The sequence below is a fragment of the Calliopsis andreniformis genome, chromosome 6 (assembly GCF_051401765.1).
Source record: "Calliopsis andreniformis isolate RMS-2024a chromosome 6, iyCalAndr_principal, whole genome shotgun sequence".
Classification (NCBI taxonomy): domain Eukaryota; kingdom Metazoa; phylum Arthropoda; class Insecta; order Hymenoptera; family Andrenidae; genus Calliopsis; species Calliopsis andreniformis.
In genome coordinates, this window is record NC_135067.1 from 18,201,075 (window position 1) to 18,224,383 (window position 23,309).

The window sequence follows — 23,309 nt, forward strand, 5'->3', positions numbered from 1 at the left end:
TTGCCTGGCAACTAGGCGGGCTGATTTAATATTTTCGAAATTACCTCCGCACTTTGGCCTACATTCTCGACTCCGCGTCCCGCTGAAAAAGTATTTCTGGCGGCGGGGCGCAGTTTACGCTGCCTCCTCGTCTCTCGAACCTGTTGCTTCTAGAATGGAACCAGAAGGCTTCCATAGCTGCGCACCAGTTCCCGTTTTTATCTCTCGATGCGGTGGAACACATCGATTACTCGGAGCCAGTGGAATCGGCGGGGTTCATTTCTCTGGGATTTAAGTATGGTTGAGATGTTAATTGACGAAGGGGTGTTAACTTGGTGGATAGAGGCTCTTTTTCATTTTCGACGATGTTGAGGCATTTATTGTGAAAATTTAGTGTATTTTGTTACAGTGTTGACTCGACATAAGCTCGTGGCTTGGAGTCAATCGAAAGATCGTAGAACTTCGGAAATGGATTTCTAAGATTAGTTCGACAGGAGGAACTTGAATTTGGCTTATCAAAGGAGAGAATCAGGTAAAGTGATACAATGGTACCTAAAAATGTGAGTCTCTTGGGAAAGCAATACTATACTAGAAAATGAAAAAATGTAATGCTAGGTTGTACGTGGTATTTATTAATTATTATATTTCTAGAAATGTTGAGAGTTGCTATGTCTACAACATGGATTTTAATTCGAATTACTGGATGCAATGTGCACATAGAAGCTTTAGAAGTTTTAATGTAAGCTTTGTACTCCTGTATTGCTCATAAAACGTAAATGAAAAAGCATTAGTAAACGGGAGTCCAAGACTCAATGACTTCCGCGTTGTGAAACATTTCTTTTGTGTCTTTTCTATTGCGAGACAATTGAAAGGTTACCTCATTCTTATGATTTTACGCAAGTGGAATGTTTACACACCTCTGCTCGTTAATATGTACTTTTCTGCTTTCTTCATTAAATGGAGGGAAAATGCGTAACTACGAATTCGTAAATAATTGAAATTCAGTGGATAAACTCGTATGTAATTCTGTAGTAGATTTCATTCTTCACGAATTACAGAAGCTTTCGCGTTCTTCTTTACATTTTTAGAATACTTACTCTAATTTTTTTTATCGTTGTGATTGCATCAGTAGCTAAGTGGGCTGTAAAGAAAAGTCCCACGCGCCGAGTACATAAATAAACTACTAAACCAAGAACTTGTGAAAATAAGAAATAGTAGTAGACCATTTTGAAAATCGATGTCCATACATCACAAGAGACTTTATCCTCTTCCATGTATCCACTTTCCAGTGACCGCAATCGGTTTGGTTTTACAGGCCAAGTATTTGCTCGCTGGTACTTTTATAGTTCACAGATAAACTGGCGAGATAAGAAGAATTTTTCACCGCCGTGCGAAAACCAAGTTTCAAAGTAGTCAAGGACTCCTTCGCGGTGCCCACGATAGAAAGATATCTTCCTCCGCTTTGGAGTTTTCATTTAACGTTGCGGGTAGAGCTCGATGGTTGAGCAACACCGCCACTCGGAGCTGTTAAAATCCTGCCAGCACATTCTCAGCGTTCTTTAATTAATAGTTTCATTATCTATTTATGGGGCGAGTATCTTTCACAGTTGAGCCCATATCCAGGTCGTTCGCTCGCGGTTTTATTCATCGCCGTCGCTCATTTTTATAGCGCAGCCGCTCGGGAACACGAGCCTTCGATCCACGAAAATACGAGAAAGCTGCCTCGGCGCTGTCGTAAATTTTCTGGATAATTGTCTTCTCGTGTCGCGTCGACGCGATTTTTCACGGGGGAGCCGCTTTCGTAATTGCGGACAGTTACTCAAACTAGACTAGGCGGATTATTTGTAGGGCTCTTTTTCCCGACCTTATTTTCACCAATTATGTTGAATTATTGCAGCCTTGAGGTAGATCAAAGCCCCGGCGCGGAGCAAAGAATAGTGTCCGTAAGAAAAAGGGGTGGAAAAGGTAAATCGATAATGCGGCTCGTCTTCCTCTCTTCCTTACCCTCCATCTTCGCTCGCGCAAGACGGCCACAACATCATTAAAATACATTGGCACGCGTATTTCAATTAACAGGTGCGCGATGCACGTCGCGAGCCGCGCAACGCGTTTCGCTGCTGCATCTTCAAGCCGCGGCCCTCTTTCCAGTGGGAGGAAAAAAACAAGGAGAAACTTAAATGAGAGACATAGAGTCCGGCCGACGCATAATTCATTTTCTCCAGCTGAAATCACGACGCAATGAAATCTCGGTGATCAAATTTTCGATTAATTTGCTCGGGGAATGCAATCTCGTTGACTGTAATTACGAGCTCTTTATTGGTTTTACGATAATCACGATATCGTCGGTGATATCTCACTGCTGAATCTTCTTCTGACTTCGCTTGTAATCGCTGGTCTCGATCGGAGCTTCCACTCGAGGATTATGGATCTACTCGGTATCGCGCTATCGATTCTCTTCGATGAAAAACTTCGCGCGGACGGGGCCTGCTCGAGGAGATCCCATTCGTCATCCCTGAAACCTGGACGTCGCGACATTGAAATTGACTTTTTTACGAGGGTGAAAAGAGGCCACGGGGGTGATCGATAAATCGAACCTCGGGAAGCCCCCGCGTTGCGTTCAGACCGCACGCTTTGTTGATGGAACCTGTAATTAAAGTAACGTTATACGCATTAACGAAGACGTCCCGTCGAAAATCAAATTTCTACTTGGATGCCCTCCTTGATGCACCCTGCCTCGTTATCGATTATCGTCCTAGCAACGAGAACCGACTCAATCTCGCACTTTCTCCGTAGATATTCCACGATCCCAACCGACGGCTTATCTTAAATCATGCGCTCGGCTGCCTCCTCCAACTAGCTTCTAGTCGTTGGATGGTGCTTCTTACAAGAATTATCGAATTGAAACTTCCCGATATTCGAATCGCCAGATCTTTTAAAAATTTCAGATAATAATAGTTACTTGTTCAGGCGTTAATCAGGAATTAAGTTACAGTCACCAAGATTTCCAGCTAATCATGCGATAACAACATTATTTTCACTTCCTAGAAAGCAAGAATTAGAAAACAGAAGAATAAATCAAAATTGTAACTAGCAAAAGCATCTAATTCTCTCTAGGAAAGCAGAAACTACACTCTGTTCAAACACGTTTCGCTAACACATAATAAAATAAGATCACGATTACTGTATCTAGATGAGGATACGAAGAGCTTAGTTGTCGGTAGTTACACCACAATTCTCCTGACTCTGACAATCACCACATCTTGTTCACGACAAATTGGGGACCATATATGGTATCCCCAGTGTCGTCGCGACGTTGCTAGACGCTGTTCAGATGGTCTCCAAGCAGTATCGACAGGACGCGCAGATTGCGCGTAATTAGCACTCAGCCTCGCTCTGCGTGCATTAACAGTCTCGATCTCACTAGGGGTGCAGAGTTTGCAGCGGAGCCATGCGATCGTTTCTCGTGTGGTATCTTGAAGGGGAAAGAAGCGTCCCAGCCCCTTTCCCTACTCGATGCACAGGGAATTTCGTTAATTACCGCTGGTTTCGCATCGAACGGTCGCTTCGGAGGATTAGTTTAGGGAGTTAGGAGAGTTACACGTAAATTAGATAGGAATCGCGTTTCGACGAAAACTTGCCAGGGAATGCTTAGCCCTCCGTCGAGATTTCGTTAGAGACGTAACGTGGACGTCTGGTCTCGTCGGATCGCAACTTCACAAATTGCAAATTGATTGCTCACCTCGGACGAGGTTCGACGAAGCAAATATTCATCACAGTGTATTCAGAGGCTTTGACTTTCGTGATAACTCAGTTATTGCCTAACGATATATCTTTATATCCGCGTTACATTGGTATTAACGACTAATTGCTTTAGTCTAAATCAGTTACTGTTGCTGCTAATTGGATCGGCTTAATTAACCGAGCGCGTTCGGGGGCCCGCGTCTATCCAGCGTCGTTCCACAATATGCGCTTTGTGTTTTGATCCTCGTAATGGCTTCGTAAGTTCGCGGTGCACGCGTAACTCGCCTCGAAGCTCTTCAATTGCCGTGTAACCTGCGTGTCGATATCTACTTAACGGTCGGAGTCTCTTGGAACTTGCTCGCGAGTCGGTTCAACTCGGGTCTTAATTCCTTCGTAGGATCAAACGATGTTCAGGGAAACAGTTTCTGACTCCATTGTGCTCGATTGTTTCTGTCTAGCTCAGCCACCGTTCACTTGCCTCTTCCTCCATTGTTTCGTCGCGAAGATGACGCGATTTCAGCTTCCTGACCTGGTTTTTGCCGCGGGTCGAGCACAGGCTGTCGACTATCGGCGACGCGCAGTGACCTGGCCGAGAATCTCGACAATTATCGAATAAGTACAGAGGGACGCGGTCATAACGGCACTCTAGCAGGTGCTTTGTTATCAATGAGATTACATTGGTGGGCAAGAAGACCAGAGTTGCCTCTGGGAATCTTGTTACTTGCAAGAGCAAACCTGATCCACGTTCAAAAGGAACAGAGCGATCAAGATTCACAATATGGTCAAGAATTTTTACCAACCAATCTCACCTAAACCTCATTCTAACTAAAGTCTTGATCCTACCATTAATGTTTTTGATTTGGCTGGTAATTCTGTTGCGCTAAGTTAAGGATAAGTCAGTTTCACAAGTTCCTCTTAAAGTAATGGTCTTATTATACTTAGCAGAGTGGTGTGCATAGCTCGCGGCGATTGATCGTCGACCCATGAGGTATTGAACGCGACGAATGACTCCTATTTTTCATTCGGGCTCGAAATTACAGGAATTGTGTGTGTTCCATAGGCTGTATCGACCAAGTTTTCACGCGAAACATATCGTGACATCTGGGGGCGCATTGAACTATAAGATCCTAAGGATTCAGTGCGGAGGTTCTGGGGCTTCGCCAACACGTGTTCTGGCATCTCTTTCAGTGTGACCGAGAGACCGTTCAATGTCCTATCATCGAACAACTCCAGCTTCCTCACCGCGAAGTCGCATCGCTCTGTGCGATAAATCGAGTAGATCGAGTTGCGAGCTGCACCTGGGGATGTGAGCTTCTTGGATCTGATTTTTCTTCATCACCTCCCTCTTCGCAGGGGTATGTAGAATAGAGTAGAGATAGAGCAAGTAGAATCTTGGTATAAACGTGACCCTTTTGAGAGTAAAGTTTCTTCGGAAGTACTAAAGATAGGAGATAAGATAATGCTGCACTATGACTGATCACTCTTCATGAAACTGTAAAGTAACTGAACTGATAATGGTACGAGAAATAATAGTATCTTCTTTGCGTTGTAATGGGATTACAAGGATTAAACAGCTTTCCTTATACCTACTTACATAGAATTGACACCACGCCAGTAGAGGATTAAGCCTATGGCGCATCTAAGCTGAAACACAGTTCAATACCTTCTAATTTACTTTCCTACGCAGCAGTTTCTACGTTTCTATATTCTTCCTATATAAGACTATCGCTAATTTACAATTAATTCTACATTACTAATTCCACAAACATGTGGGTCCAAAGTGTACTATCAAGAACGTGAGCTCACCTCAGGAAATATTTCCTTCCTTGTAAACCCGCCACAGAGCCGCGAGTCTATACCAAGGAAGCAGTGCACGTTCAGACACAAGTTCCCCAGTGACCACTTTTCAAAGACAGACGATCCACGATGGAATCGAAAGGCGATAAGCTCGTTCCTAGAAGCCTACCAGGCAGAAGGGACGAAGGAAAAGAATTTCGAAAGCGTGGCAACCGATGAAGGACCTTGAGAATCCCTCGACTCGAGGATCCCTCCGACCGTTACCAGGGACAGCTGTGTCTGCGGTGTAACGCCGCGAACCAGCATATAGTGCGGCTGACTGACGACGCTCGGAAAAAGGAAGGCAAAGAATGAACGAAACCTGGAGCGAGCGAGAGGGAAAAGGAAGGGGGGCTAGAGGGAGCAGGGGGAGGAAAACGCGCAGGTGTCACGATCGAGACGAGTCTTCGGTGCACGCTGCAGCCCGAGTTGCACTTTGTGCATTGCACTTCTCTTTTCTCTCTTCAGGACTTTGCCTTCTTTCCCTGCTCCTTCTTCCTCTGCTGCTCGGTCGTTGCTGCTCGTTCTAACGTTTCTTTCAACGCCACATGAAGCCCCGTTCACACGATATCTCGACCTCCAGGCTTCCTCCATATCCTACCGAGACAACTGCCATCAGGCTTAGGGATGAAAGGAAGGCTTTCACGTTGATGGAACCCTTCAGGACGTCGACTTCGATTTTGACCTCCACTGGGCCTGCTTCAAGCTTTTGTGGATAGTGAACTCTGGGTTCTGAGGAGTTTAATGGGTTGAATCCTACCCTTTGGTAGATTCTTTGAAAAATTGAGGATTGTTTATTGTATTCGAAGGAAATTTTGTCATAGATATTTATTGAAAAGAATATGGGTGTCCTTTGGGACAATGCTATTGGAAATATTAACAATTTTCGAAGTAGCCAAAATAAGTCATTATTCTAAATGATTTTACTTATCTAACTTTTTTGTCATTTTTTTGAAAATATAACTGTGTTTGATGGATATTGTTCCGTGCAAAAAAGAGGTTGGAATAAATCTGTCGCCTGTCTCCATTTGCAGATTCAAATGAACCCACGTTAATCCTTGAATCGCTCCATGCCCCAAATTTATCAAATATTCACTTTCAGTTTGACAGGGACGCATCATTTCACTCGCCAATCGAATTTTCTATGAGTTTACTAAAGTCCCGTGGAACAAGATTATTTGGTCCATTTGTTTTTCTCGATTTACCAGGCGGTCGAAGTGCAAATACACAATACTGAAATTGAGGTGCTTGTTGAACTTTTATCCGTCGATTTTTCGTATCGTTCCCACTGTTCTGGCCTGGCTAAGTTAGATTGAATCGTTCTACGCTATACGTTCTACGACAACCACTCCGTTAAAGCACATTCATCCCTTCTTGCACTTTGGGGAATCGGAGATATCCTAGCGTGGCCATCAAATCTATCGCTGCGATAAATCTAATGCTTTGGAGTGTAAGAACAGAGGGTTTGAAGTACAAAGTATTTGACGCAAAAAATAATTGATCTATGCTACTGCAAATGTAAATCACTGTCATTTTAATGGTAAAAAGTTAACTATAGTAACTTTTATGGCATAAAATCGGTGTTCAATTTTACAGAAAAATTGAGTGGAAAAAGTAGGATTACAAGGATATAGACGATGTGGAAAATCGAAGAACTTATTTTTATTTGATCCTACAAGCGATAGCAAAACCTATCTCCGAATGATCTATTCTAGATGACTCTGACCCCGAGTAGTGTCTAATCCCAAAGGAAACGAAATCGTGTCACTTTCATTACGCGAGTGTATAAGGTCCAGCGTCACTTCCATAAGAGAGCAGCAGTCTACTCACATTTTGTAACGAGCTATGCTCCGCTGCTTTGCTGCCCAGTTTCTCAGCTCCGCTTACTCTCGAGGGAACATCGCTATCGATGGCCGATAACGCGCGATGCACACTCACGCTTCTGCTGTTGACTCTCAGTACCTCGAACTTATCGGCTATTTATGACTGTGTATGCAATTCTATTGCATCATATTACTAGCTGTCAAGCAGTCCTGACAGGCATTCCCAATAAAAGAAGACACGAAGACAAGAATATCGATGCAAAATACAAAATTTAAAATCTCCAAGTGAGTACTAGTATTAAAAGGGTGTGGTTACAGAAATGCCAATCAGATTCGCGCGAACCAAGAATGATGCAAGGCCATGGATGACGTTGCACGTCCCAGCACGTTTTTTGATAGCCAGGTATAGCACAGTAGGGGAAGGCCAGATCAAATCTTGCTCATAAATTTCATCATAAATCAACCCTCCACTCTCCTCAACATACATGAAAAAAGCTTACCCCAAGTAGTACCAAAAAGTACCACAAGAACCCTCTCTCTAGGAAGCCTCACCGAGGACCAAAAAACCCAGAAGGGTTAAATCATTATCCGCGCCCTTCGAATGAGAATTCGATTTCCGGGTGAAGCTGGTCTACGAGAGGGTCGAAATAACCGGCACGCGCGACGGAAAAGCGCAGAAAGGGGCGAGCGAGTGAACTGTGGCGAAACGGGCCGCGGGGGAGGGACAGGGTCTGAGAGCGGTCGGAGAAACACAGACAACGGGCGAAGTGTGACCAACGTCCGATACGGAGTGGCACGCGTGCGTCGTTATTGCGGGAGCAGCCCGATAGAGAGGCGACTCGAAGCGGACAGAGGGGCCAACGAGACGCGGAGAGCGCGAGAAAGGGAGGCGGAAGCAAAGGGATGTGACAGGGGATGGTGTAGAGGCGAGACACGCGGCAAGAAACAAGGGGCAAGGGTGCACAGGGCGAGTAAGGAGATGAGATCGAAAGAAAGTAGGAGGAAAAGAGGGTAAGGATCGAGACGAGCGGCGGAAGGCGCGGAGGGGTTGGAGGGAGGCGAACGAGGGTGGAATAGGCTCCGGTAGCGCCGATCGATGGTCGCGATGTTGCCTCGGCACGCTCGTACGTTCCGCTTCGATTTTCTGGTGGTCGTCGGAAGGCTGGGCCGACTCGGTTGCTCGGTCGACCGGTCGGGGTACGCTGGTTGGCTGATGGCTCCTCCGCAAGACGGCCTGACGCGACTAGGTTAGAGGGTTAAAAGCGTCCGCGGCACCACTTCCCAGCACGTGGGCCTCGAGACGACGCGCTTTTCCTTTCCTCCGCGGGGAACGCGGCCCACTTTTTATTCGCCGCCAGCGTTGCCGACGCCTCCCTATCGTCTGACTACTCTCTTGCTTGCACGACCACAGTGACTGATAAGTATTTGCATAGAAAGATGGAGAAGGAAGATAGGGACTTCTGAGTTTTATATTAAGAACAGGTTCAGTTATTAGGATATTGCATATCTAGATTTCAGAGTCCAGTATCATTAAGTTCACTGGTTTTCTGCGCGACTTAGTATGTACACTTTGGTTCTGAAGTTCAGATATGGGGATGATGTTTCTCTCTCAAACATTCAGTGGTTTTTCAAGTCTTTTATAATAGAAAAATTATGGCAGAAACATGATAGTCGTTGTTCATACACTCGGTTTTCTTATAGGTACATTTTTTCCATTAATACCGCATCAATATTGAGGTGCAATTTTTGTTCCTTTTTTCTGGTTTCTTTGGTAAACATAATATTCCTAACACAATATTGAACACAGTGTACCTCCACATCATGACCTCCCTATCGCTTTATGTAACAACAAGTCAAACATTCTTCTGCAGAAGATCACCACATGTTTGACTTCCCTGTATAACCTTATTCTACTTAAACCGAGTGTACAAATATTTTTGTGACTCACTGTATACCCATCCCTCGTGCCTACCTCCCTGTTATCAGCTGCTGGCGCGATTCTCATCCGTCTCCAACGAAGTTATCGTCGGCTGGAAAGTCGAACGTGCCCGTAACACGTGCATCTCCGCTTCGGCCTTCTCGAGTCACGCTAGAGCACAATTTTCCCTTTCACCGCCTACTTCTTCTCATTTCGCCCCTGCCCACCCCCTGCCCGCTCCGTCTAGCACCGTCACGCTTCCACTGTCTTAGTCGCGCTCGTTCCGCGCTGGTCATCCGGTTTCACGATGTCCTCGTGGCACTGCTTCCTCTTCGTTATGTCGCGATCGACTCGCGCTAATGTTGGAGCTCCGCTGTTATTATTACACTTTCGTGGTGCACACTAAAATAGCATTACCCCGTGGGGTCGTCGAGCTGGAGGCGGATGCGTATCGATTTTCTGGAACACGGTCGTCGGGCTAAAATTCGAAATCAACCGCGATTGCTCTCTTGCTCTATGGAGGGCGAGGGAAGCTAGCGGCTGTGGAACGCTTTTGTGCGACTGGATCGATGGAGATTCGGTGGAGAGGCTTGCCTTGGAATGCACTGCAAGAGTCGGATTCTCAGATTTTATTTGCTTCATGTGATTTAGGCGGGGACAGGAAATTCGGAAGCAGATATGGGTCACGGATAGATAGAGTCTTCAGATGGGTTGATTGAGGGTCTTTTGTTCAAATGAATCGATGATTCCTTAATGCAGTGACCTCTGTAGAACGTTCAAAACTGTTCTCTTGAATGGAATTTCTATGACTTCTCAAAATCGAGTATGGTATCTACTTTAGTACAGTAAAGTGTAAAAAATACTCCACTCTTTTAAAAAAGTTTCCCTAATCCAGTTGGTCGAGAGTTCAACAATTCTTCGCTAGAGCACAAAGATAGCAAAATCTGGACCCTGAATAGCAGAACCTTTCCTCACTTCTCCCACACCCTATAAAAAGCCCCAGAGCACGCTGATTTCAGCAGAGGTTCCTGGCAAGGCGATCCCTAGCCTTTTTCGAAGGCATTCTCCCGTCGAGCCGAGGAACCTTCTGCTTCCTAACGAGGACATTGCGCCGTTGAAATGGGAAGCGTGTTCTCGACCGAGTATTAGGCTCTCGGCTGACCTACTTTTGCCCTCGGTATTCTTTTCTTTTATATAATCCCTCGATACCAACCGGCTAACATCATTGTTATGCATTGCGATGGTGTATTTCAATGAAAGAGATAAATAAGTAGGACTCGGTTTGGAATGCAGAGTCGGCCCGCCTTGTCTTCGTCGTCTTCTCAAGCTGGCAGGTCGGTGCAGCGTCAGCTCGATTCTCTTCCACCTCGTCGTGGCGATTTTTGCCTGACCCGAGTCTCGTTTGCACCGGTAAGACAGGTTACATCCATTCGAGAGAGATAAAACCCAGGACGGCAGTTTTCTGCGGGCAGCTCCACCATTCGTTCCCTCGATCGGTCATTTCTCAGTTTCTTCGACGCCGTGTCGGGCGTCGTTTACGCAGCATTCGCCACGCCGGCAATTCAACTTGAACTTTCACGATCGTTTGGCCCATTAATCCCGAACCCCTTTCTCCACGCTAATTTCTTCGTACTCTTTATCGCGGTCGTTAAGATCGTCACAAATGACCGTTTCGTTTCAACCGCGACGTTCGCCCGTTCTGGTCGACACTGTTGACCCTGGTCTGCCGAGGCAACGCGCGATTCAATTTGTCGAGGTTTCCTGTACTCGATGTGCCCGAGTTTTCCGGATGTGCTCGCCTTCAAATGCGTTATGCGCTCCGCGACCGCTCGTTTTGTCGCGGTTTTATTGTAATTACGCGCGCGGGGCAAGAAAGTAACGAGCAAGTAGTGTGGTATTATCGACGTCGTTTCTTCTTCGGTTATGGCTGAAGGTTAACTTTTAATGCTCTCTTTAACCTTTATCTCGCTTTATCTTGATCTGTCGAGAGATGAGTATTTTGAGGAGCAAGGTCTCTTTATTTCTAGTTATTGAGGGTATAACATCTTTAATGTGGAAAAATGATGGCGCTCGGCCCGTTAAATAAGTACACTAAAAATAGATTTACCGAATCTGGGTCTAAATCATACCTCAATACCTAACTGTAGCTAACATCTTCCACGTCTTAAAATCGAACCCAAAATTTATGCTTCGGGGCACCGTTGTAATAGAAGAAGGAAACGCGAGTTCTTTGTTCGCTGATTCACAAGTAGCCACGAGCCATCTGCTAAGGTCATGAACGACAGTCCCAAGAATAATAGTCAATCGAGTGGCAAGGGCGTGGTGGTGTATCGGAAGTCATCGTGCTGCGAGTCAGACTGGATGCGAAACGCAGCATTATTTACACGAAAGCACTGACTAATTGCGTGGCACGAGTCAACGACCTTCGAGCGCGCAAGAATCGGTCGTGGATCTGATGCAGGCCTGTTTACCAGTGTCTATCGCGCGAGCGACCAACTCAAGAACGCATCTCTGTCTTCAAGTGACTCGCTGGACACATTCGGTGAATCACGGTTTTGCGTATTCGTCGTCTACCGCCATGCGTCATGCTAGCCGTTCCGAGAACCGCGAAAAGGTCACCTTTATTCTCATTTTTTTCGCGGATAAGCGATTTATCGACCCAAATAGAAGCACTCTGCCGTGTCGAGGAAACGTAAAGCTTGGCAGTCTCCATTGTCTGGGTTGTCGTGCTGAACTAGCAATACGAATGTATATAAATTTCGGATGACTCGGGGAATCGATGAAAATTGCAAATCCTGGAGACCCTTTTCTGGAAAGTAAGAAGTTCACTGTCCATTCTGGAACTTCGCTTTAAATAATTGAAGAAGCTTAAAAATTGTAGTGATCGAATCAGTCGATAACTTAGGTCACAGACCAGCAAACCTCGATCGAAGTTCCAGCGGAAGAGAACCATCGAGTAATTAGAAGTAAGCAGCCAATTACGAATTTCACGGTCAACCTTTTCCATCGTTTAAAGTGACACGTGTTCGAGGGCTAAGGAAAAAATTGGGATGATAATACTTCCGCGAGATTCAATACGCTCTTCCAATAACGTCGCTCGCAGGAATGGAATATTGGTAATCGTCGCGAGGAAATTACCTGGAATTACACACACGATTTCTGCGCGGCGGCGATCGCGTGAGAGAGGGAGCCCGTGCCGTACGATATTCCGCTGATGGAGATCTATGCGAGCGGAAGAGTTACGATCGATACAATCTTTCGAGGGAAATATAACCAGGTGGCCGCGAGGGCACTTTGCGCTAGGCCACGCGTCCTACACCCTCCGAATACCTTCGACTCCCTGAACCTTCCCCAATATTCCATCGTCTCTGCACCGTGTGCATATCGTTGGCCCCGCGATGGCCTTCCATTGTGAATGCGAAATTGCGAAACGAAGGCTCCCTTTAAGGGGTTACGTGCAATCGAGGTGCTAGGAGAGAAGAAGCTATTATGGAAATTTCGTTCTAGAGAACTGGTGACTTTCGTTGACCAAATTTAAGGTCGCTCGAAAGTGTATGTACTGAGGCAGGTGCAAGTATAGTTCTGTTAAGTCTTTTGGAGCTTGTGTCTGTAGGATTTGGATGTTCGTTTAAGATATAAGGTATGACTTTCCATTATTTTAAAGTGAAATAAAAGTAAAATGTATGCAACATTTTTCCGAGTAATGGAAAATAGTTTAGAAGAAAAGGGTTAGAGAAATTTTTCGGTACTCCGACAAAGTGCGTATGTAATATAATATTTAACAAGGGAACCATTCAGAAAATGCTATGGAATTTCAAATTTTGCAGCAAGTATTGGTTATCGATTGGCAGAGTGAAAAATTATCGTGCTCATAAGAATTTCATAACCCGAGCGTAACCTCTCGAAAATGAGAAATGAATTTTCGGCAGGGTCAAAGTATTCTTAAAATTCGCCAATCTGACAGATATTTTCACAGGGTGTCTTCAGACATTCGTCTTGGGGTTCGAGCTCCAACGCATTCGTCTTCGTTAGTACCAATTCACTCCGGACGAATTCCCTCTCAGAGCGTCTGTACACAAGAGACAGAAGAGATGGAGACGGCATGGAAATCCTTCGATGCACGTGAAGAGGGAAAAAGCAGCAGAAAGTCTCTCGAAGTGAAATGGAGCACAGGGCCTCGGTTCGTGCCGTATCGCGTTCCATATCGCGACTCGGAAATTTCAGAGTTCACGCTGCTCTACTCCGTCATTTTTGATTTTAATATCTTCCACGTCCGCCCTGCTTCTCCCACCCCGTTGCCAAGCCTAGTATATTTCTCCATTATTCGCCCGCTGGAACGTTTCTCTTCATTGGGGCTCGGTCGAGCGGTTGTCGAATAACGACATCGATTGTAGGAAATATCTTATTCAGAAGTTCCTGGCTGACCGCCAGCAGTTCTTTCGAACTTCCGGCGACGGTATTCACTTTCGTTTCGTTTAGTGGCGTGCTCGAGTATAACCGCGCGAATCCATGGAAATGTTAATAACTGACTGATCAAGCATTCCTCGAGTATTCTTTCCAACTTTGCCTCCTCTCAGATCCCGCGAGGAATGAAAAGTGGAGAGGAAATAGCCGATGGCTGTCTTTTAAAATGATGGTTATTATTGAGGCCTAATGAATGGACGAGAACGGTAGAGACGTAGAGAAATAAGAGGATATGAGAAAACCGAGTATCACACATTGACAATCTGAGTGTGCAAAAAATACAGGATACACATAAATATGCAAACATATACAAATATACCCAAAAGTAATGTCCTCGCTACAATGTCTGAAGGATGAAGCAGATTTGTGTTTTCATATATGTCCGCTGTTTAATGAGGAGAATTACGGCAGCAGTTCTTGCTTGAAAGGATATCCTGATTCAATAAATCTGACTGCTATGAATTTACGCTCCTTGCACGTGACTAATCGTAGAGGAGAAAGCAAGGAATCATAATGGCGGCGTCCAATGACAAAGGTCGACCCCTTTTTGTAAGACATCAATTGGGACACCGCAGGCCGAGGATATTTCACGTTCACCGACTTACGTATAACTTCTGATCGAATGCTCGGCTGAGCAGGAGTTTCAACACGGCAGACGATCGCGGATAAGCCAACGATCAGCGAACACTGGTCGAAATGATCGTTAGCATATCCTGTGAAACTTGTTTGAAAACAGAACGTTGATGATTTTGGGGGAAAAAAATTCCCTCGGGGGAATAATTAAAAAAAGAATGTCGGAACCTGCAGGTGAGTACGATTTTAATTTGCCCCGAGTAAACAGATTGGCACAGAGGGGAAAAATATCCTACTCGAAACGAAATATTTCGTTAATTATCTCGTGCTCAATTTTTCTGACACATTTAAAATTCCATTTATTATTACGGCTCGATAGAATTGTTTACTTAATACTTGTTTCCGAGCTGAAATTGACGCAGACTGTTACGGTAAAATATTTATTCAGGAAAATATGGTCGAGGGGCGATGCCAAAATATTTCGCTCTTTACCAGTGTCTTTTTCTTGTTTACGAGGCGCACGAATCAACAGGCTGCGTTATATAAATTGATTTTCACGCGTTTCACCCTTCGATTTATATTAGATTTTCCATGAGAAACCTTTCGCAACCGGTCTAAACGAAAGGCTTTGCTTCTTAGCCGGCTTCTGTATTGCTTGGTGGTCCAGTTTCTCAGACGTTTCGTCGGCAACTCAAGTGTTCGGCATGCTGGGAATGCTACGAACCTTCAGCACGACAGAGGTTCGCTGCACAAAAGACCTGAGGAATGTTGGAAACAATTAATTTCGACGAAATCAAGGGCAATGGGGAGCGAGGAAAAGTTTACCAAATTTCTTGGTAAAATTGCAGAGACTGTGATATATTTATTCTGGATAAGACATGGTTCTGAGCAGTAAAGAAAAATTGATATGCTGAGAGATACATTTCTCAATTTTTACTACATGAGTTTCTACATTACATGTTAGTATTTATCAGAGCATCTACTAGGGAGATAGTGTTCCCCAGATTTACTGTTCTGGTTAATTAACCCAGTCTCAAAGCGAGTGCTTCCAACTGAATACGTGGTTGGTAGCTGTTATCGATATTTTTATATTCAGCGAAAACATATTACTTTACTGCTATTAGAGTAGCTCTTATGTACAAAAAAGAAAAGGTTGAGATAATTCCGTTGCAATTCAGGAATTCTTCAATTAGTGAATACGTAATTACTGATGCGTGTAAACGACTGTTACAAATTACAAATTGTCAAACATTTAAAGCATTTAAATTTTCAAACTTCTACCTACGAGTAACTTTTCCTTCGTAATCAAATAAATCAATTGCACAAGCATCGAGAAAATTTAATCACAGAGGTATTCCTTCCGTTCGCCCACATTCACCGTTAGAATGAGAAAATTTAATCGTCAGTTTATAAAGACCGAGGTAGAGAGGAGATTCCAGATAACCGTTTGAATAATTGCGTCGCCAGTGAAAAGGGATAATCATACAGAAGGAATTCCTCGTTGGAAAATAATATTTTACGGTGAACTCGTCGAGGGAGATCTCCGTATCGTCTCTGAAAGCATATTCAGTTATTTACGAGAAGGCCTTGATCGATCAGTTTCTCGCACGAGCAGTTCGAGCAGACGAGGACGTAAGGAATTTTTCTCGGCCGTTGCATTTCATCCGCCGCTTCGCTGGCCCTTTTATATCCGCTGTTATCAGTGAGCTCGAGCGAGGAGAGCGTGTCAAAGGCTCACGCGGGATTCGCCGCGAGCCGACGCGACGCCGACAATACGAAACTCTCTCCAACAAATTGATCGCGCGTCGCATCCATTCAATCTGTTTGCCTTTTTTTTTACTGGCAAACAAATTTTTGCCCGCCGATATATTCCTGTAATTGAATTTTCGGCCCCAAACAGGGTGACTTTTCACTGGCCGAGGAAACAGCGTTTGGAAAACAAGCCAAGCTGAAGTATCGTGGGAAACAAGATTAAATGCAGAATGTTCACCGTGGCTAAACAAATTCAATTTAGCCTGCTGCTTTGCTCTAGTATCTAGGACAGTTTGTAGCCAATTTTAATACGCGATACATCGACTAGAAACTGCACAGCGGTTGGAAATAATCAAGTCTTTCGAAGGGGATTCTATGAAGAAAAGTACATTTTATGTTCGTAAATCAGTCTTCATGCACAGAGAAGTCTTCTCTGATGGAGGACTTGCCTTCGTTTTTTCGCCAACAGAAATTTCAATTTCAAATCCGAAACGTTTCATCTTCTTCCTTATCACACTCGGATCTTTACCTTGGAAGTCCTATTCGCGTTGACTCACTGGACAGATCCAAATCTTCTCAGCTCCTTGAGCTCCGTTTTTCAGTATTTCTGAGAGCTCGCAAGTGATTCGTAGATGGTATGCGAGTACGGTTACAGTGCCGCGTAATGGGCTTACTCCAACTCTAATTATCAAGCATGTACACTTGACTCTGACTCTAATTATCGGTCTCGTGTGCGTCACAAAGGGTACGCTATGTACACGCGCGTTCTCCATGCCTCTCTCCCTATCTATAGACTGTGTCAGAGACGTCAGGAACACGCGGAACGAGCCCTGGGTTAGTGGCAATTCCGATATGGACGGTAACGGTCCTAGAAACGCTTTTGTCGATTGTCCATCTCGCAAACGCAGCTGTCCCTGCAACGAGAATATTGTTCCTGTTGCTAAAACGTTTCTCGGGGACAATAGCTCTTTGAGCATTACTGCTTGACCTCGACCCCTCGCGCAAACGCCTGTTTAATCTTAAATGCTTGCCTCGATATAGCACAGTGGATGATTCGTTCTTGTTTGTTAACACGGATTAGTTGTCCTTGATGCCTCCATCGACCGTGCACCTGTTACTTAAGTTATAATCTCTGGAGCACATCGAGAATCCCTAGAAACGATGTTTCCATTGGTGACTTATGACTGAGATCGTTTTAATAGGCTGCTGTTTATTGCGTGGGTAGCTTCTAGAGAAGGGGAGAGCAGATTTTGATAGGCTGAAGTAGGTAGATGAGTACTGTGACTGGAAAATAAGTCACTCATACATGAGTACTCTCCACTTAAGATATTGGAATTTCTGTAATTAGCATATAATATAGTGCTGCTTTAGAGGCCTTTCAATTGGATAATTAAGTTTTTTATAACTTCTGGGGATTCTCAAGAATGTTCTGAGAAGTTAATGACATGATTGAAAAGTGGAATAATGGTATAATCTAAAAGGGTGGCAATTAACATGTTAAGAGTAATATGGTCTACATACGTTATTGTAGCCGTAGTCCGTGCATTGTGGCGCTTCCGATTAAAAGATAATGCTGCTTGATTCGATTAAGTATCTATTGGATTTGCATCGGATTATCGCAAATATTTCCACCATACTGTTTATAAATATGCATTTTCCGTCCATTCGAAGACTTTCGACAGTAGAATTTCTGATAGACGCAATTATTTACCCTCGGTCGTTATCGATGCATGGCGCCATTGCATGATTGAATTTAAGTGCAAGGGGAGATGCTTCGAAGTAACGAGTTAGTTGATTCATCATCAAGGTCGTGGAAGCCCGAAAGCTCGATAAACACAATATCGGGGCACATCGATCCATGATAGTCGTTTAGCTAGTCCTCAACAATTGAAACTTCGCCAGTGAGTAGGATATGAGATAGAAAAACTGCTGTTTACGATTTTCTGGGTCACTTGAGGGTCGCCAAGGAAACTTGTAGAATTCAATGCTCAAAGTGGTAGTAACTTTGTTTTTATTTCTATATGAAACTTTTCTCCCTACACTCTGACCCTACTTATTATAATATGAGCCACAAAATAATGAAGTACGCAAGGATAATTAGTGTTAAGGATGAAGGGTTGATCTCGAAGACATCGCAGCTTTCGTTTAAAGAAATGATTAATTTCAGTCGCATTTAATATCGAATAGATGACTGGTGAAACACAATGCGCCGATAATATTCAAGTAATAATTTAGAATTATGAAGGCCACGCGCGCAGGATACGTTAATTGGTAGCTTGTATAGCGGGAGCTCGTGATCGGTCGAATTTGAAATGAGTTTTATGTGTTACGCGCCACTAAACTGTACGAGGTATAACGCCAGGTGAGATGGGGTCGTTTCATAATTCCTGCTTTATGTAATTGGCGTTGATCGTGGAAGCTTGCAACGAACGCGAGAGAAAGTGACGCGAGCCATATTCGATTTTGACACGCACAGGCATTGTTTCTTTATAGGCCTAATACGTACGATTAAAGTCGTTTCTTCTGGAATTGATTTCACTTTCCAGTTAACGTTCTTTAACACGCATCGATTAAAGTATCTCAGACGAAAAGAACTGAATAGAAACGTTTTTATCTAAACCATTACTATAATTTTCTCCTTTCTTAATATCAAGCGTTGGCCAAGTACAGGTGTACTCGACGAATCTCGAAAGCACCTTCCAGGAAAGCGAATCGTCGCGCGACAAAAACCTATTTTATCCTTCAAACCCACTTTTATCAGCAGAAGCATTCGCTCTTCAATTGGACCCCAGATTTCAACCCGTGCTGCATTCATTATGGCACACTTCGTAGCAGCGATTCCTGAACGGCGACTCTTTCTCAAGAATAAATTCAACACGTTCCCTACCTTGCGTCACATGCTCGTGACGGTTCAGTCTCGTCGCTAGACCAACGTCACGTGCACATGACGACAGTAATTTTGCATTTCTCGCCGATGAAGTCGATCGAGATCCAGCCTTTTCGAAATATTGGAATCGTATTACGTGGCATTCGTAACGTCAACTTGACCTCTTTATCGCGTTCTTTGCTCGTTTAATGAAAAACGCACACTCCTATCGGGTTATTCTGTACCAGTGCAACGTTGCACATGGAGCTGGTTTAGTGGGTGCACGCATATGTACGATGTCACGTGCTGCACGCAGCGAGACATTAACGTTCGGTCTTTCGTGCAGAAGCGCACGCATTATGCTCGTCTGATACGGCACGTGAGATCCGGCACTGATTCATCGCCGTCAAGCAATCGTCAATTACGCTTGCGTTTAATCCATTCGCGATCCACGCGGTTCCGGCTCGAGCTCGCGGTTCCAATTGTCGCCTTTAATCGCGCGAGTTCACGCGAGCCTCGCGACTTTGTCGCGATTGTCATTGGTTCGTTTACGACTCCTCCAGTTCAGTCGTTAGAAGCTGCTGGGTGTTGAGTGGGTGATCGCCTTGATCTAGCGAACTTTGGGTGCAATTGGATATGTATCAAATTGCATGTGTCTTTTTATGTACATATGTATTTTTTAATGGATGAGGAAAAAAGCCTCGTAATACTTGTGTAAACTCCATTTGAGATTTGAAAATTTGAGTGCTGAGTATTTTGAAAATTTGAATATTTGAATATTTGAAAATTTGAAAATTTGAATATTTGAAAATTTGAATATTTGAATATTTGAAAATTTGAATATTTGAAAATTTGAATATTTGAATATTTGAAAATTTTCAAATTTGAATATTTTCAAATTTGAATATTTGAATATTTGAAAATTTGAATATTTGAATATTTGAAAATTTGAATATTTGAATATTCAAAAATTTTCAAATTCACCTGAAACACACCTGACACGCGATCTCTTAATTTATTCATATTCCTCTACTATGAACATTGGCATATTCGACTCGTCGAGTCTCAAAATCTAGCAAAGATTCTCCAAAAACTGACCACCACATTTGGAGAGCGTTCCCCCTAAAACCTCTGTGCAACCTCACATTTCAGGAATCCACTTAATACAAGATAAAAAAAAGGTCACCTGAATGGAAAAAGATCTGGGACAGGCGTTCTATCACGCAGCCAGTATCGATCCTCGGCTGATCAGCGAAGTCAAGCTGCACCGAGGCTAGGCCCTAGCCTAGACATCCAGTTCCGTTCACGCAGATGATTTGCAGCACACCTAAATCCGTAAATCCGTGCAATTGATCACGCTAGTCAACAGCTATTAACGGAAGAATGATTAAGGGTAGGAAGGGTGAAGGCGTGCTTCGTCACCTCGAATCACGAGTTCGAGCAACACGAAACTCTCCGAGCGTCTCTCTCGAACTCGTTCTTCGAAGGGTGGTTTTTGTCGTTCACTGGTTGCGTGTCGAGTACCAAACTTCGCCACCACCCTTACGCAGTTATCTAATTGGCCGCTATCAAATTAGCAGCGAAGTTTCGGCGTGTCGTTTGAGAGTGTCACGAGCACTTTCGTTTTCTGTGTTCCAAACGCAGTCATGCAAATAATAATCTGCTGACTAATGTCGGTCGCGATGCACCTGGACACCGTAACATTCTTGTCACGAAGTTGACGTCCACGAGGTCACCGAAAGTACCTTTGTCTGCGGTCGATGAATGCGCATAGCGAATCCAGATGATGAGGGGAAGCTTTTTACGCCGTTTGTCATTTCTGGATCCAGTTTTGAATCACGATTTTCTCTGCCTCGCGACTCGTCGAAATTTGAATTTCAATTTGCTCCAATCGCACGGGGAAATTGAATTATTAACAAATTTAAAGTCTGCCTCGGCCCCGTGGACGTTAATAATCGGCAACCGTGACCGCAGCGACCGCATATGTTGGCTCGCGAATCTGACCAATCCAATTTCTCGCGCCAAGTGCAATCCAACGGAGGAAGTTACCTCACAAACACAAAATTATCGTGCTGTTATGCCAGTCATCCGACTTGGGGCGTAGATGAACGTAACGAGATTAACCCGACGCACTTTCTCTACACGAACATTCTTTCTTGAGTTTCTATGGAATTACGCATATGATAATTGTCACGTGGTTAAAGAGTACGATATCTTCATTGATATCTGTGTTAACAGGAGAACGATTGGCAAGGATCGAGACACACCCAGATCGATATCCGCGATTGCGTAAAAGAGTCGCGACGTGTATAATTAAATATTTCCGTTCGCGCGGGTACGGAACCAATACCGGTAGCGTTATATTTAGCTTGTAAAAAGTATCGATAAGCTGATTGGACGCGTGTTTCACTCGCAGCACGAACAGTCGAACGTGTACTGACCTTCTACTTTTCTTCTGTTGCAGGGAAGAATCTTTACACTAACGAGTATGTAGCAATTAAAATGGTAAGTCCGTTATTTTTCACTGATATTTTTTGATAATTCTGTTATCGCTGATTAAATTTAAATATTGATTGATACGAACGTCGAGATCGAGATTAAATTATCTTTTAGTGGCTCTTAATGTTTTGAGGATCAGAAATATTGAAAAGTTAAATATTTATTTTAATATTACTATCATTTAACGCCTCTCACCTTCTTAAATATTTTCTTTAGCTCATTCAATATTAACCCTAGGAAGTCTGAACTCTGAGTCGTTCCAGAACATACAAAAAAGTCTAAGGGAAGTTCCTCGGACTCGTATTTCATACATTTAGAAACACAAGGGTGTACAAGATGATAAATAATTTTCTTGAAAACTTTTTACAAAAAGAAAATAGTTCAGATTTGATATTTGTCGAGTTCTGGGTTCGAGGAACCTCAGTTTTAGTAAGAACTTCTAGGGTTGATCAGGGTTAAGAACCTTTCGTAAATGTAAGTGGAATTTTCGTTAAATTCTAAAGCTGTCTTCTCTTTTCCCGCAGGAACCAATGAAAGCGAAGGCGCCACAGCTACACTTAGAATATAGGTTTTACAAATTATTAGGTACACATGGTGAGTGTCCTCTCCGCAATCGTAGCGGTATGAATAATTCAGAGGTCCGCGCGTACACGTTTTCATGCTTTGATTCGCGTATTTCATTAACGTGTCCAGAGGGTATACCGGAGGTATACTACTTTGGCCCGTGCGGGAAGTACAACGCCCTGGTGATGGAACTTCTCGGACCGAGCCTGGAGGATCTGTTCGACCTCTGCGGGAGGAAGTTCACCCTGAAGACCGTTCTGAACATCGCCACGCAACTCGTAAGTGGAATTAATGTATCAATTTTAGCGTGCGCTCTGTTCGCGTCGCGGGGGAACCGTTTCGATTACGTTTGACTCGGACCACCGATCGTTCGACAGTTTCATCCCATTGGGAATCTGGAAATTCTGAAACGCTCGAGTAGAGTCGCTAGTTAATATACAAGTGCAGATCGCCCGAAGGCCTGGGATAATCGATTTTATTTCATCAACGATATTCCAAAATTTATAAGCAAAAGGAGACGTTAAAAACGATAGAAGCTATTTTAGAAATTAAAGTATAAATAAAGAGTAGAGGGGAAAGGAGGCCGAGGAGTTTCTTAACCCTTCAAGGACGGCGCATTTTCACCTCTGTAGAAGCACTGCGCGAATGAAAATAGAATTATTCCTTTAGAAACGTTGTAATATTTATGTTAAATTATTGTACATGAATTTCATGATAATATTTGAAGAAAAATGAGAGCGTGTACACTGTATAAGCGCCGTTCTCGAAAGGTTTAATTATTTTCTGACTTTACTTTCCATCTTTCCACTACAGACGAAACTGGGGCAACAAGTAATTTCGGAAGCACTTGAAAGATTTAATTTCGTTATTTCGAAGAAGTGTATATAAACGTTGTTCTTCTGCACAGCTCAATAGGATAGAGTACGTTCACAGTCAGCGTCTGATCTTCCGTGACATCAAGCCGGAGAACTTCCTGATAGGAAGATGCACAACCAAGCGGGAGAAAATCATCCACATAATCGATTTCGGACTGGCCAAAGAGTACGTAGACCTGGAGACGAACAAGCACATACCGTATCGGGAACACAAGAGCCTGACGGGCACGGCGCGTTATATGAGCATCAACACGCATCTTGGAAAAGGTAACTTTTACCTCTGCACGTTTTAATATCGTCGCGAAGACCGTCCGCAGAAACTTTTCAAACTTTACCGAGTTCTCGCGATCCGCGCGCTGGAGAAAGTTGTAAGCGAGCCACGCGTTGTGATACGCTACGCTAAATCCGTCGAGGTCTGT

General features: G+C 43.9%; 1 protein-coding gene across 7 annotated transcripts in view; it reads left to right on the forward strand.

Annotated features, from left to right (window-relative positions):
- Window positions 1-23,309, forward strand: part of Gish (casein kinase I gish) — a 52,428-nt gene that overhangs the window by 23,154 nt on the left and 5,965 nt on the right. For all 7 annotated transcript variants that reach the window (XM_076381474.1, XM_076381478.1, XM_076381479.1 and 4 more), the window contains exons 2-5: window positions 21,417-21,457; window positions 21,976-22,045; window positions 22,145-22,293; window positions 22,923-23,157. In XM_076381474.1, coding sequence (XP_076237589.1) covers window positions 21,417-21,457; window positions 21,976-22,045; window positions 22,145-22,293; window positions 22,923-23,157 — 495 coding nt within the window. The remainder of the gene's footprint in view (window positions 1-21,416; window positions 21,458-21,975; window positions 22,046-22,144; window positions 22,294-22,922; window positions 23,158-23,309) is intronic.